This window comes from Rhinopithecus bieti, unplaced genomic scaffold (assembly GCF_001698545.2).
Source record: "Rhinopithecus bieti isolate Rb0 unplaced genomic scaffold, ASM169854v2 scaffold_7212, whole genome shotgun sequence".
Lineage (NCBI taxonomy): Eukaryota > Metazoa > Chordata > Mammalia > Primates > Cercopithecidae > Rhinopithecus > Rhinopithecus bieti.
In genome coordinates, this window is record NW_016806198.1 from 4,979,639 (window position 1) to 4,994,903 (window position 15,265).

Genomic DNA, 15,265 nt, shown 5'->3' on the forward strand with positions numbered 1-15,265 from the left:
AGCAGCATCTGGAGTGTTCTGTGTTCCACTTCACTGCCTCATTTGCTCTTTGGAAAATCAATGCAGTGTGCTGAGCTGAGTGGCCTCCTGAGGCCTGAGTGTGCGCCGCTCGCAGGCGGGCCAAGTGCTGAGAAGCCTGAGGCCCCGCGGAGGTTGATTGTCTGGGGGACCCGCCTCTGTGCTGCCTGCCCACGTGACTCTGGGACACCGACTTTACTTCCTCAGCCAGCTGGGTCACTTGGCCCTGGCAGGGCTCCTGTGAGGGTGAGGACGTGGAGGGACATGGCTCAGCACTGCCTTGGCACTTGGATAGTCTCAGCAGCCTGATGGCCTTGCCTCCCTGCTTCCCAATTGCCCTGTGGGAGCAGAGCCCAGAGTGGAGCACTTCAAAGGGGAGGTCACTGCTCGCAGACGTGGAAATCACTGAAGGGAGATGAGTGACTGGGGTCCTCGGGAACTTTTGGGTGACCTTGAGGAGGGCGGAAGCCCAGGGTAGGCATGGGGTGAAGGGCGAGTGGAAGTGACGATGGAAAAAGACTCACAGCCACCCTCTGCAGGAGTTTAGATAAACATGGCAGGTGAAGGGTTGGTCCAGGAGTGAACTGGGGTGCTTGGAACCAAGGCAGGGTGCCTTTTTTTTTTGGTTATCCAGAGGAAGAAAGACGAGCAGGCCTTCAACTGTTAGGAAGATTTGGTGCGGAGAGGCACGGGGATGAGTGGGAGTAAGCTGGCTGGGGGTCGCTGGCCGAGCTGGAGAGTTGACCTTGACCAGAAGAACCACCTGGCCCAATGAGAAGGAAGGGCAGGAGGGAGAATGGGCGTGGTATCATTCAGAATCTTTTGGTCAACTCAACATGGCTTACATGGGATTGGAAGTTGGTGGCCCATGTAACTGAAAATCCCAGGTGGTGAATGCCATCCCCAAACCTTCTTTCACTCTTTTCTGTCCCTAGGCTGGCCATACTTTCAGGCAGGCCCTTGCCTCATGGTGACAATGTGGCTGCTGCTGCAGATCCAGCCCTCCCAGCCTTGCTCCATCAAGTCCAGTCCAGTTCCCCAATTACTAGAAATAAGTGCAGTTGGCTTTAGTTGGCCTGAGCCAACCTATGTGTTCTTACCTGATCCAGTCCTTGCAACTGGGAGGTGGAGTGCATGAACTGGCCTTGACTTGTGAAACGTGGGGAGGGGGGTCAGTGTCAACAGAACTCTTAGGACTGAGGGTGAGAGTTGGGTGGGCTCCTGAAGGAAATTGGGGGCTGTTCTTGGAAGTGGGGAGTGAATTCTGGGTAACCCCAAGTCACCACATGTTAGTCACAGGTACAGTAACCTGTGGGGTCAGTGGGACCTGGGGGCAAGGAAGCAAGGAAGCACAGGCTTGGTGGCCTGTTTTCCGGACGGAGCAAACAGTCCGGTGCAGAGATGGTCACGGGCAGGCCCTTTCCCCAGCATTTTGTGCATTTAACAGCACAGTCTGAGCCAGGCCTCTGTCCCCTGCTTCCTGGGAGTCCCCTCCTAGCCCTGGTCCTGGGAATGGCTTCTGGCCAGAGAGAGCTGCTGCCCGAAGCCAGCCCCTCCTAGCCCTGGTCCTGGGAGTGGCTTCTGGCCAGAGAGAGCTGCTGCCCGAAGCCAGGGATCTTATGGCCAGATAAGAAGTGAGCTTCCTCAAAACACAGTTGGAAACAGTCTGGGTATCTTCAGCCACACGGATGCTGCGAAACCCCACATGACCAGCCCACTGTCTGCTGTGTCTCCTCAGGAGCAGGACATCGAGACTTTGCATGGCTCTGTTCACGTCACACTGTGTGGGACTCCCAAGGGAAACCGGCCTGTCATCCTCACCTACCATGACATCGGCATGAACCGTAAGTTCTGAGGAGCTCTGGTTCCCTGTCAGCCGGTTCCCAAGAGAGTGGCGGAAAAAGGCAGCCGAGAAGGGCTGGTGGCCGGGAGCTGGTGGTTTCTTTTTGCCTGGGACTTCCTGGAGCTGTTCTGGGAAGAACTCTTGCCACAGCCTGGAAAAGCCAGAAATGTGCTGCATGTGGGCATGGAGTTGTCTGTGTGCCCAGAGGCACTGGGAACACAGGGAGTTCTTTGCTATCTGTGACAGTGACTTCTATATTAATGCACACATATGGTTCTAGTCTTTTCACAGAATTGTGCAACCGTCAGCACAGTTTTGGAACTTTTTCATCCTTCCAAAAAATCCTGTACTTTTATCTGTCACCCCACCCCCAGATGACTGACCCTTCATTGACTTTCCTTTTCTGTGAATTTGCCTATTCTGGAATTTTGTATACATTGAATCAAATAACATGTAATTTTTTTGTAACTGGCTTCTTTCATAATGCTTTCAAGGTTTATCCAGGCCATGCATTAGTATTTGTATTGCCTTTATTCCTTTATTGAATAATAATATTCCATTGTATGGATTTACCACACTTTATTCTTTTTTTTTTTTTGAGACAGAGTCTCGCGCTGTTGCCCAGGCTGGAGTGCAGTGGTGCGATCTTGGCTCACTGTAATCCACCTCCTGGGTTCAAGCGATTCTTGTGCCTCAGCCTCTCGAGTAGCTGGGATTACAGGCACCCACCACCACGCCTGGCTAATTTTTGTTTTTTTAGTAGAGGTGGGATTTCATCATATTGGCCAGGCTGGCCTCGAACTCCTGACCTCAGGTGATCCACCCACCTCTGCCTCCCAAAGTGCTGGGATTACAGGCATGAGTCACTGGGCCTGGCCATCTATTCTTTAGTTGATGGGCATCTGGGGCATTTTCACTTTTTGGCTGTGTGAGTAACACTGCCATGAATGTTTAGACTGTGAATTCCAAGATTACCAGGAGGGTTTTCAGAGGTGGGTTCCCCATTTTTCATAGATGCGAATGGAATGGAATCTACTAAATGCTGAAATTTCATGGAGTAGAGGTGAATTCTTCTGTGAGGAATCAGAAGACACATAGGTTTCACTGGTCCCGTAATTTTTGTGAACTTGAGTATTGCAAGCTTCCTTGATTTTTGATGGTAGACTGCCTGATTTTCATTTGTTTCTATAAAGCTTATCAATACCTTGAGGCTGGGGATGATTTCACGGAAATCCACTGAAAACCACTTTTATACTTCATTCTCACCTTCTTTTATCTCACTTCTGCCCCTGTCTGTTTCCCTTACATCCATTTTGTACCAGGGCCATGCTAGGTATTTTGATTTACGCTATCTTATTTGACTTTGACAAGGAACTGGGATTGCATATGGCAGCCTCTCTCCCCATTTAGAGAGGCTCATTGTTGGTTTATCATAGGCTTACCACTGTAACAAAAGATGCCAAGCCCTCTGTGGCTTAACACAATATATGTTTTATTTCTCGCTCATGTAACAGTTTAGTGGGTGTTGAGTGGGACATGTTCTATTTGGCAATTCAAGGACCCAGGCTCCTTCTAGCTTGGGGGTTTGCCATCCGCTGGGGCTGCAGAGCCTTCTGCTGGAAACTGTGCTTCTGGCAGGTAGATGGGAGAAGAGAGAAGCTTAGAGGATCTTAGAGGATCTCGGTGGCAGGTATGGTGAGGAAATGGTGACAGTCACAGTCTATTGGCCAGAAACAGATCACATGGCTGCTTCTCATTGCAAGGCAGCCTGGGAAGTACTGTCTAGCTGAGTGCCCAGGAGGAAAAGGGACAGGAAGTAGGGTGAGCAGCCCGACTTTCTTAGGCTTCAGCGGTGAGGAGACTCATCTAGGCCACATGAAAGGAGGAGGCACATCTCACCTCCCATGCTCCTCCTTGTTTGAAAATTATGTGTGTCCTGGGCCAGTACCCCAGATAGGAGGGTATAGTGGGCCCAGATGGAAAGAGAGGATCAGGGGGCAAACCCATCTCATGCCAGGGCCATCCTGACCCTGACTGACTGGAGGAGCTGCAGGAGCCAGCCTGGGAGCCCCTTCCAGCACCAACTGCAAGATTCATCTGCCAGCTCCCACTCCCTTGCCCCATGACTTACTCTTGCTTTTTGTCACCAGAAGAAAGTGGGCAGGGGGACAAAACCAAAAAACAAAAAACGCGAACATCTGTGTTCTTCCAAGTTCACCTCCTTCTTCCGAATAGGAGTGAAACAAAATGAATGAGCTTTGCCACCGAGACACCTGATTTTTTTTCTCCTCTTACTTCTTTCTCGTCTCTCCCTCTCTGCTATTCTTCAGACAAAACCTGCTACAATCCCCTCTTCAACTACGAGGACATGCAGGAGATCACCCAGCACTTCGCCGTCTGCCACGTGGATGCCCCTGGCCAGCAGGACGGCGCAGCCTCCTTCCCTGCAGGGTGAGAGGCCTCTTGCCCTATGAGCTCTACAGCATGGAAACTGGGTGTCGGGGAGGGGTTCAGCTGCTTTGCTCTTTTAAATACTTTTTAGTTGTGGTAAAATATGAAATGTATCGTCTTAACCACTTTTTAAATTGTGGGAAGATACATAACATAAAAGTTAGCACTGCAACCATTTTTAAGTATATAGTTCAGTGGCATCAAGGACATTCAGACATTGTTGTGCAGCCATCACCACCATCTGTCTCCAGGACTTTTTCATCTTCCTAAACTGAAACAGCATACTCATCAGATGCTACCTCCCCATTCCCCCAGCCTTCCTGCAAGGCTGGCGTTACCATAGGTGTGCTCAGCCTGGACAGGACTGAAGTGGAGGAGGACTTGACATGACCAAATAGTGTGGTGAAAAACCTAGAAGGTTGTGGAGAAAAAAAGAGGGAGAGAAGTAACGTTGATGGATCACTTCCTGTGGGCTAGGCTTCATCATTCGTATTTAACATTGGGGTTAATCCTTATAGCTAGCTCTGTGTGGTTGGTATTGTTAGCTGCATTTTCCAGATGAACATATTGAGGCATGGAGGCATTAACTACCTTGCTCAGGGTTGCACAGCTGAGGCCAGGCACGGTGGTTCACGCCTGTAATCTCAGTACTTTGGGAGGCCGAGGTGGGCAAACCACCTGAGGTCAGGAGTTTGAGACCAGCCTGGCCAACATGGTGAAACCCTGTCTCCACTAAAAATACAAAAATTAGCCGGGCGTGGTGGCACATGGCTGTAATCCCCACCACTCGGGAGGCTGAGGCCAGAGAATTCCTTGAACCTGGGAGGCAGAGGTTGCAGTGAGCGGAGATTGTACCACTGCACTCCAGCCTGGGTGACAGAGCAAGACTCTGTCTCCAAAAAAGAAAAAAAGGTTGCACAGCTGAGAACCAGGGAGTTGGCTTTGGTCCTATCTACGGAGACGCGTATCCTCTTCGGAACATCAGGCTGTCTTAGTTGAGAGTGTTTACACCGCCTGGCCCTTGTCAGCTCGTGATCTGTATGGGCATGGCCTTTCAGTTTCCCCTCGTGCAATTATGGTCAAGCTTGTTGGATCCTCCAATCAGCATCACGTTGGGGAGGCAGACCACAGAGATAATCCCTCTTGTCCCCGCACCTGACGCTCTGATTAAACCAGGGCAGGAGCAGGTTCTTGGGTTTAAAGTCTTCCAGAAGGGGCCTTCTTGGCATTTGTAAATAGAAATCCTTTTTTATTAGTGTTCAGAATTATCCTTAATAATTAACCTTTATCAGAGAGGAAGGGAAGGTACAGCCAACCATATGGGACCAGGACCAAAAATTAAAAGTGATTTAAAACAGTGGGACATGGTTAATTGTTAACCAGCAGATAAAGCCAGAGGTATGTCAGTAAATCTACCTTTGGTTGGACCAATTGTGTGAAAGACTTGGGGGAAAGCTGAGACTCTTAGTTCCCCCTGGAGAAGTTTTACAAATATTCTGAGGCCTGAGCCCCACCCCAGGAATTTTATTCAGTTGGTCTGGATATTACAGGGTATTTTCCCCCTAGTTTACTAGGTGGTTTTTGTGTGCATCTGGTGGGACCCACTGTCAGAGTGGGGCCTGACTTGTTTCTTCCTCCTGGAGTAGGGCAGAGGAGAGTGTGGGGCTTGGGAGGGGTGAGAGGGAGTCTCCCAGGCCCTTTAAGGGTGAGCCCCCTATATCCTGAAGCTAAGACAGCAGAGCAGGGTGGGGGATCCCTGGCTGGGCTCTTCCTGGCTCTGGCTTCCACCATCTATACAGGAGGGACCTTGGGAGTAGAATTCTGCTGCTTCCTTGCCTCACACCAGCCCTGGGCAACAGGGAAGAAACAGAGGGCCCTGCAATTAAGTGGCTTCTCCAGTGTCACACCTTAGGAGCTGCTGGCTCCAAATTGAGGCGTGGCCATTTCAGAGGAGCTTCATATCTTTGCCCCTCTTCTGCCCTGCGGCTTCTAACTCAGTGGTTCTGTTGATGTGGAGCTACGCCATACGGGCTCTTCCTGGCTCTTCCCAGGGCATCTGAATACGCTGCTTCCCTGCCCACACGCTTTACTCATCAGGTTCCCATGACCCCTTCAGCGTCACTTCTTCTAAGAAGCCCTCCCTGATCACCTGATCATGGCAGGTCTCTTTCGATAGCCTTTGTTATGAGTCACACCCCCTGTTTCTGTAGACTTGAGGGCGGCTCCTGTCCTGGTTTGCCTCTGCTTTGCTCACAGGCCCCTGCCATTACCTCACCAAGAGCCCCGCATGTGTGAGGATCAATCACTCCTTTGCGGATGGAACTCATTCATGCCTGATCTAATTCCTTCTCCCTGAGGTTGGAATTGTGAAATGCCTTCTAGTCAGTTTCTGCAACACTCTAGACCCAAAACCAGACAAACCCAGTGAGGACATGTTTCTGGCTAACCATCTACTGTTCTCATGAGGCCAAGTGGCTTATCTCTCAGCTTCAGTGATATTTATAATCTTGCTGGGGGGAAAATCCTAGCAGCCTTCTAGAGTTATTGTGGGAACTGAATGAGCTAATAATGCCCCAAAATGCGTCCATGGGACCTGACGCATAGGAAGCAATTGATAGTTAGGGTGTGCTGCAAGGGTCTTCTTGGAAGGAGGATGGGAAGGAACTAGACTGGGGGTTCTGGGTGCATGGGGCAGTCTGTTGCATGGCCCCCACCCTTCAAGCGTGTCCCTGTTTGGATTACCCGTTTCTCTCTGGGCGTTCACTAATGGCCTCTCTGTGTCATCCCCAGGTACATGTACCCCTCCATGGATCAGCTGGCTGAAATGCTTCCTGGAGTCCTTCAACAGTTTGGGTAAGAGCAAGGGACCAGCTCCTCCTCCGTTTGCAGAGAAGCCTGGCTTCTAGCGTCTTCCTGCCCCTTGGCTTTGATCTGGACTGACCACTAAAATTAAGCTTGCAGTTTAAAGATGAGGCAAGAAATTAGCTTATCACTCTGTGAACACTGTTCTTCACACAGTCTCTGAGCTCTAGTCTGCCTCCTGTAACTTCAGTTTTCCTCTTGCATGAATGTTATGTTGTGTGATGGCAGCCGCCCCACCCATTTGCTCTTGCCTCCTGTTCTTCCATTCCCTTCTCTTTCCCATGGAATGTTCTGGAATGGAGTTGCCTGAGACCTCAGCTTTTCTCTCCACACCCTCATTTTTCCAGTGTTCATCTCTGTCTTGAGTCCTTCAAATAATGATAACTTCATGGTTCTTGCTCAATTTGTTTTCATTCCAAGTTTTAGAATCCAAAATAAAGCTTAAGAGTGGGAAGAAATGATGCCGTAACGGGCCTTCCCGAAATGTCAGACGGTCTCTCAGAGCCTGGGTGGCGGCCAGGAGGGAAGTGAGGATAAGGGGCGCGGCTCTCCAAGGTCGGTCGCAGTCTCTGTCCAGTCCTAAAACACGGTAACCTCAGGGCTGTGCAGGCAGTCATGGCAGCATGCTCCCGCATTGCCTAGCCAGGCGGTCACCCTCAGGAAGTTCTAAGTGGGTCCTTGGGGGCTCCTGTCACTCTCTCCTTGTGTGACATGCGTTTGTATTTCTGCTTCCAGGCTGAAAAGCATTATTGGCATGGGAACAGGAGCAGGCGCCTACATCCTAACTCGATTTGCCGTGAGTGCTTTGGCATTTTTTGAAAATCGCATTTTAAATAACATTTTAAGATGAAGGAAGACATTTGGAAAAAGCATTGAAAACCCAAAAGGGAAAAAGAAATGACCCGTATGCTCCACAGTTTGTGTGTGTGTGTGTGGGGGGGGCACATGAGTACTCATATGTATATACATATATATACGTGTGTGTGTATATATATGTATATACTCACAACCTTTTCTCTTCCTCCACTCTTGAGTGATACTGGACACATTCTTTTGTCATTGACTTTGTCTGCTTAGCCATCTAGTGAGGACGCTCCTTGCTCACTGAGTACTCTGTGTGACACTGCTTTGTAACAGCTGTACAGGTTTTTGCAGTCGGGGTACTCCTGGTTCGTAACTGATTCTAAACTAGAATCAGACACAAGAAGTTTTCATGACAGTTGTCATTGTTATTTCTCTGGGCTCAGATCAAAAGCCGCTCTTCCTTTGTATCCTCACCAAGCAATTGTGTAAGAATGCAATAATACTCATTTTGTTCATCCATAGGTATTTTGACTGCCTATGATTTGCTGGGCTTTGCTAGAGGTTAGGAATACTGACATGATTCTACAACATCCATCTTACAAAAAAAAAAAAAAAGAAATGCTGACATGAATACAAAATGGTCTGGCCATATAGACTCTCAGCAAATTAAAAAATGTCTCAACTGTACCCCAGGTGTACATATCTATATCTATATATATCTGCATCACATAATGACATTTCGGTCAATGACAGACTGCATATTTGACAGTGGGTCCATAAGATTATAATGGTTCATTTTTACGGTACCATTTTCATGTTTAGATTTGCTTAGATACATCAATACTTAGCATCATGTTGCAATTCCCTGCAGTGTTCGGTAGCGTCACATGCTGTACAGGTTTGTACAGCAAACCTAGGAGCAATGCGCTGTACTATATAGCCTTGGTGAGTTGTAGACTATACCATCTGGTGTGTGTAAGTACACTCTGAGATCTTCACACGATGACAAAATCTCCTAATGATCAATTTTCTCAGGAAGTATCCCTGTTATTCAGCGATGCATAACTCTGTGTGTGTGTGTGTGTGTGTGTGTATGTTTATATATTCTGAAAGTAAGTAATACAGTTGTTACTGCCACAGCTAGAGAGCATTTGTGTACCCTGTTTGATTGATGAGGTTGATGGTGTATTACATGCATTTGACAGCTGGGGAAGCTGAGCCTCCATGGGTTGAAGTAACTTGCCCAAGGCAGGTCTGCAAAGCGGTGGGCTTCCTACTTCTTTTGTACTTCCTCTTTCTCCTTCCCACTCTCTCTAGGACCCAATCCCATGTCTGCTGTTCTGGAACCTCAGTTTTGCATGGGGTGGGGCCAGGGAGCAGCAGCTTGCTCTGCTGCCCACACTGCCTTTTTCTGGGTACTTCTCTCAAGCTTTGGTTTGCCTTGGAAAGTTCCTAGTGTTTCAGATTGCTGGGATGTCTGTCTCACTTTGTGTCTTGAATCGCAGCTAAACAACCCTGAGATGGTAGAGGGCCTCGTCCTTATCAACGTGAACCCTTGTGCGGAAGGCTGGATGGACTGGGCCGCCTCCAAGGTGAGGTGGGGGCCTGTCAGGCAGACGGAGTCCCTGCAGGCAGAGGGACAGGTGCACACAGCCTCTGGCTGGGGGAGCCGTGGAGCTACGAGCTGTCTCTTTACCCACTCCTCTTTACCCTCTACTGCCCACTCCAGTTCCCTCTGCTTTGCTTAGAACAGTACACATGACCTCAGCCGTTTGCCATTCAGAAGACTTAAATACCACCAAGCTGTCTAAGCCAGGGAAAGCACTGGGATGCAGGTCCCTGAGCCAGCTTGGATAAGCATTGCTTGGATTAATGAGTATTAGCTGGGTACCTAACTTGTGTCAGGCTTTGGTCGAGATACTGAGCATCCTGAAGAACAAAACTTCTTGAGATGAACAAGACAAAAGCCTCTAATCTTAGGAATTCATTCACATATTATTAAAGAAAAATAAATGTATATTTAGTGTGCCACAGCATTTTACGATAATAATTCGCTAACGTAGATTGAGAGTTTACCATGTGCTAGTTTTGTTCTACATTGCTGTGTGTGCATTACCGCAGTTAATCTTCATAGTAACTCTAGGAGGTGAGAATTTTTATCACCGTTTCAGAAGTGAGGACTCGGTGTGGCTAAGGGGATTATCCAGGGCCACATAAAGCTAGGCAGTAGAATGGGGACTGGATGCAGCTTGCTTTGACTTCGTGGTTTGTGGATCTGACCATCCTTGCCCCTGGGGCTCCTGTCTGGGGTGGGAGACAGGCAGGCCTGGCCAGCAGGTTGGGCTGCCTGGAGGAAAAGGGACCTGTGCTGTCTTGGGAAGCTCTGCCCTGACTGATGTCCTAAGGTTCCTTGTTTATCTTTTAAAATTGTCATTGTGGTGTTTTGTTTTGTTTTTTTGCCCTGTAAAGATCTCATTGTTTGCCAAGGAGATAGGCAGGTCATTCCAGTTGAAATAGGACAAAGCTGAAGTGATCTCAGCTTTTCATTTTGCAAGTGCATTTTTGCCAAATTTTGGGTGGCTGCCAGGGACTGAGGGTTTGAAGGGGCCGTGCCTCTTGCCCCATCCCCCGCCCCGTCCTAGCCACTGTGATTTTGTGTTTGTTCTTTGAACATTCCTCCAGAATGCGGGAGCCCTTCCCTCCTGCCTGTATGACATTAGGGAGTGGAACACGCTTCTGTTTTTCATTTGATTTTCCAGCAAAGGCAGTGACATTCCAGTCCACCCGCTGTGCTTCGTGATCACTGTTCTGAGCCAGACTGGAAGGTCTGGCGGTGTCGACCACTGGCTAATGTGAAGCCTGGGGAATGTGTGTGGGGCTTTCATAGCTGTGGTATTCCCTTCCTTTTCAACCCCAGCCTTTTGAGTACCAGGCATTGGTATTAAACACTGTGATATGTGCAGTTACTTCTTGCACTCCTCACCTTGACTTTGTGGCCTTGAACTTCCTGGCACTCCCATTAGTCTGAGACCCAGAGGTATGCAGACTGCCCAGTGCCACACAGCTGGCCTGTGGCAGGCGAGGGCCAGCCAAAGACCCTTAGGTCTAGAGCTTCTCTGCTACTTAGTTTTGCCCAGTGCTTTGGTCAGCACACATTTATGGAGCTCCTGCTGTATCCTACCATTTATAGAGCTCCTGCTGCAAACCTAGTCACTGGGGAGAGGTAGCAGAAAGAAGATTGTCAGTGTCTTTGGTAATGTCAGTATACATAGAAAGGGGAAACTGGCTTGGAGATGAGAGAGAGGGATAGTTGGGAGCCAAGCATATCCCGGGGCGTAGACGGGGGAGTTCAGTGTGTTTTTAGAAGAGGTGAATGGACGGCCCTCTTTGCTGAGGACTTAGTGAATGTTTTGAGCAGGAGCTGGATCTTTATTCAGCGCTCATTTGCTGTGGATTTCTTGTGCATGGGCCTCTGAAAATAAGGAATTGGATATAGTCCTAGGCCCTGCATTTGGGGGGTCGGGTCCAGGAGGGAACTGGAGACAGGAACTGAGTTTCTATCAAGGGGATGTCCTTGAGGCCTGCATGCAGAGGGGAGTCTGGCAATGCCACTCTCCCCGCAGGGAAGTGGGGTTTTGCTGACTTTGTTCACTACTGTTAGCTGCTGGTTTCTAATCCACCCACTTTACTCCTCCCTAGATCTCTGGATGGACCCAAGCCCTGCCAGACATGGTGGTGTCCCACCTCTTTGGGAAGGTGAGTTATGTGGCCTGGCATTCTGCTGTTCCTGCTGAGCGATGCGTTGTGTGGTGCTCAGCACAGGGCCCCATGTGGGGGTGGAGAGAACAAGACACAATCAACTGGGGGCCGCCGAGCTGGTGCTCGTGAGATAATGTGACATTATTCATTCATAAGCAACAAGTCATTCATTCTCTCTCTTTTTATATGTGTCTTTGAAAAATGGCTGATGGAAGTACAATTAACTGCACACATTTAAAGGGCAGAATTTGCTAAATTTGACATGTATATACATTTGTAAAACCATCACTGTAATCAGAATAACGTCTCCATCACCCCAAGAGTTTCCTTGTGCCCCTTGATGATAATCTTCTCCCTCCTCAGGCAACTTGGATCTGCATTGGCCCCTATAGATTGCTTTGCAATTCCTAGATTTTTATATAAATGGCATTATATAGTATGTACTCTTTTTTTATTTTTGGTCTGGCTTCTTTCACTCAGCATAACCATTTTGAGATTTGTCCATGTTAATGAGTGGATCAATAGTTTATTCCTAGTCTGGGTGCAGTGCTCATTCTTGTAATCCCAGCACTTTGGGAGGCCATGGCAGGAGGATTACTTGAGCACAGGAGTTCAAGACCAGCCTGGGCAACATAGCGACACCTTGTCTCTACAAAAAAATTAAAAATTGGCCAGACATGGTGGTGCACGCCTATAGTCGTAGCCGCTTGGGAGGCTGAGGCAGGAGGAGCGCTTGAGCCTAGGAGTTTGAGGTTACAGTGAGCAGTGAGCTATGATTGCCCCCTGTATTCCGCCTAGGCGACAGAGAGACCCTGTCTCTTAAAAAACAGTGTATTCCTTTTTAGTGCTGAGAAGTGTATTCCCTTTTATGTATGTGCACCAGTTTGTGCTGAGAGGTATATTCCCTTTTATGTGTGTGCACCAGTTTGTGTTTCCATTCACCTGTGGATAAGACCTTTGGGTTGTTTCCAGTTCTGGGCTGTTATAAATCTGGTTTATAGCAAACATGTCCATGGAGTTAGCTGTGTGCTGGACTCAGTCCTAAGAGCTTCACAAGTATTAGCTACAGGACTAGGATTCCACCCAGGTGCTCTGTGACCTGTGTGATAAATTCTGTTCTCATTCCCAGTTTATGGAAGAGGAAACAGACCAGAGACGTTGAGTGACTTGTGTAGGGTCTCTGCCAGGGAGAGGTGGGGCCAGTATTTGTACCTATGAATCTGGCTTCATTCTGGCAACCACAGCAGGATGGCGGCTGCCTGTGCTGCTGCCTGGCTCTTAGATGAGCTGCTCTTCTGCAGAGTCACCCCACTGAGGGGGGTGAGCCAAGCCCCTCACAGCATGCTAGAAGTTAGCGGTCGCCATCTTAGCCCAGCCTACCTGGCCCCAGACATTGGTTTTGTGTCTCTAGCTGGGGCCAGCTGTCCTTGGGAAGCGTATGCCGTGGGCTTGGTTGCAAGCCCAGGGTCTGGAAAACCCCTCGGTTGCCTGAAATTGCAGTGACCTGCTTTACTTATATACCAGTGTCTGCTTCTGAGCTAACATGTGTGACCATCTGACACTCCCGTGAGTCCTGGGGAAACAGGCCCCACTCTGGAGTTGGCAGGTGTACCAGGGAACAGAGGCCCCACTCTGGAGTTGGCGAGTGTTTGAGGGGAACAGAGGCCCCACTCTAGAGTTGGCGAGTGTTTGAGGGAAACAGAGGCCCCACTCTGGAGTTGGCAAGTGTACCGGGGAACAGAGGCTGCACTCTGGAGTTGGCGGGTACAACTGCTGAGTTTGCCCGTTGTGTTGGTTTCCTGTGGCTTCTGTAACAAATTACCACAAACAGGATGGCTTAGAACAATGAAAGTGGGCTGAGTGCGGTGGCTCACGTCTATAATCCCAGCATTTTGGGAGGCTGAGGCAAGTGGATCACCTGAGGTCAGGAGTTCGAGACGAGCCTGGCCAACATGGTAAAACCCTGTCTCTACTAAAAATACAAAATTAACAGGGTGTGGTGGGCACCTGTAATCTCAGCTACTTGGGAGGCTGAGACAGGAGAATCACTTGAACCTGGGAGGCAGAGGCTGCAGTGAGCTGAGATTGCGACATTGCACTCCAGCCTGGGTGAGACAGAGGGAGACTCTGTCTCAAACACACACACACACACACACACACACACACACACACACACACGAAAAACAAAAGTGTATTCTCTCACAGCTCTGAGTCTAGAACTCTGACATCAAGTGCTGGCAGGGCCGCCCCTCTGCCACAGGCTCTAGGGGAAATTCGTCCTGGCTTCTTACTGCTCCAGGTCGTCGTCAGCATTCCTTGGCTAGTGGCTGCTCACGCCGCTCTGTGCCTCTGTCTTCACATGGTCTTCTCCTCTGTGTCTATTTCAATTCTCCCTCTCCTTCCTCTTTTAAGGATACTTTCCATTGGACTTCATCCCGGCTCATGTAATCCAGGATGATCTCATATAAAGATCCTTAATTAATTACACCTGCAAAAACCCTTTTTCCCAGCAAGTTTGCATTCCCAAGTTCAAGAGATTTGACATGGACATATCTTCTGAGGGCCACGGCTTAGCCCACCAGAGTCCTCTTTCCCCTTTTACGATTCATTCCACACAGTGTGTGTGATACATTTTCCCTGTCCTGAGTGTGTAATCTGAAACTGATAGGAATTGGGAAAACTTCACAGCCACTGTCTCTGTTTCACTGGAGAAGGGATGTCACACATGGCGTTGAGCATCTGATCTGATTGTACCCCAAGTTATTTGGAGACTAGTTGGTCTGGCCATAATGTCTGAGGGTGTCCCTAGATCACTACAGTTGGTTTTGATCTGAAATCCCAGCATAATTCCTGACTGTCTTTTCCAGACTTTGCTCTTAGTAGCCAGTTGACCTCCTTGCTCCCTAAGTGATCCTGGGCTGTTGGACGCAGCTCAAGCTTGACACTGGCTTTCTTTGACCCCCAACTCCAACTTCTCATCTGGTTGCCACTGGTCACATCAGACCCGTGTGTGAAACCTACAGTGTCTGCCCTCGTACAAATGAGAAACAGAGCAAACAAGTTGTTTGTCACAAATGACATTCAAAAAGCACCCAGAGACGGGAGGCTGAGGCTGACTTCCCCAAGGCTCTGGTTGGCCGCAGTGGGAGTTGCAGTTGCCCTTCTTTTCAGCAACTTCCTGTTGCGTGAGTTGGTTTTGCTTTTCAAGCGTGAAAAACTTCTTTTCAACTCTTTCTGTTGGAAAATAATTACTAACATTTGCATCCAATTGTTACTGTTGGTAGAGTTGAGAACACAACCTCCATTAAGTCCTACGACCTAGTGATGTGTAGGCAACATTCTCTCTCTTCCCTTTTTTTTTTTTTTTTTTAGATAGATATGAGGCTCAGAAAGGTTAAAAGATTTGCCCACGAACGGGGGGCAGTGATGAAGCTAAGTTCTGGATCCAGGGTGTCTGACTTCAAATTGAAACTCCCTAATTAATGGGTTTCGAAGGGTGGGGTGTGGCCTTTCCAGGATGGGGTGTCT

At 48.8% G+C, this 15,265-nt stretch overlaps 1 protein-coding gene across 5 annotated transcripts in view; it reads left to right on the forward strand.

Moving 5' to 3' along the window:
* Window positions 1–15,265, forward strand: part of NDRG1 (N-myc downstream regulated 1) — a 59,936-nt gene that overhangs the window by 31,085 nt on the left and 13,586 nt on the right. For all 5 annotated transcript variants that reach the window (XM_017875133.1, XM_017875134.1, XM_017875131.1 and 2 more), the window contains 6 exons: window positions 1,757–1,862; window positions 4,192–4,312; window positions 7,103–7,165; window positions 7,910–7,970; window positions 9,484–9,570; window positions 11,678–11,734. In XM_017875133.1, coding sequence (XP_017730622.1) covers window positions 1,757–1,862; window positions 4,192–4,312; window positions 7,103–7,165; window positions 7,910–7,970; window positions 9,484–9,570; window positions 11,678–11,734 — 495 coding nt within the window. The remainder of the gene's footprint in view (window positions 1–1,756; window positions 1,863–4,191; window positions 4,313–7,102; window positions 7,166–7,909; window positions 7,971–9,483; window positions 9,571–11,677; window positions 11,735–15,265) is intronic.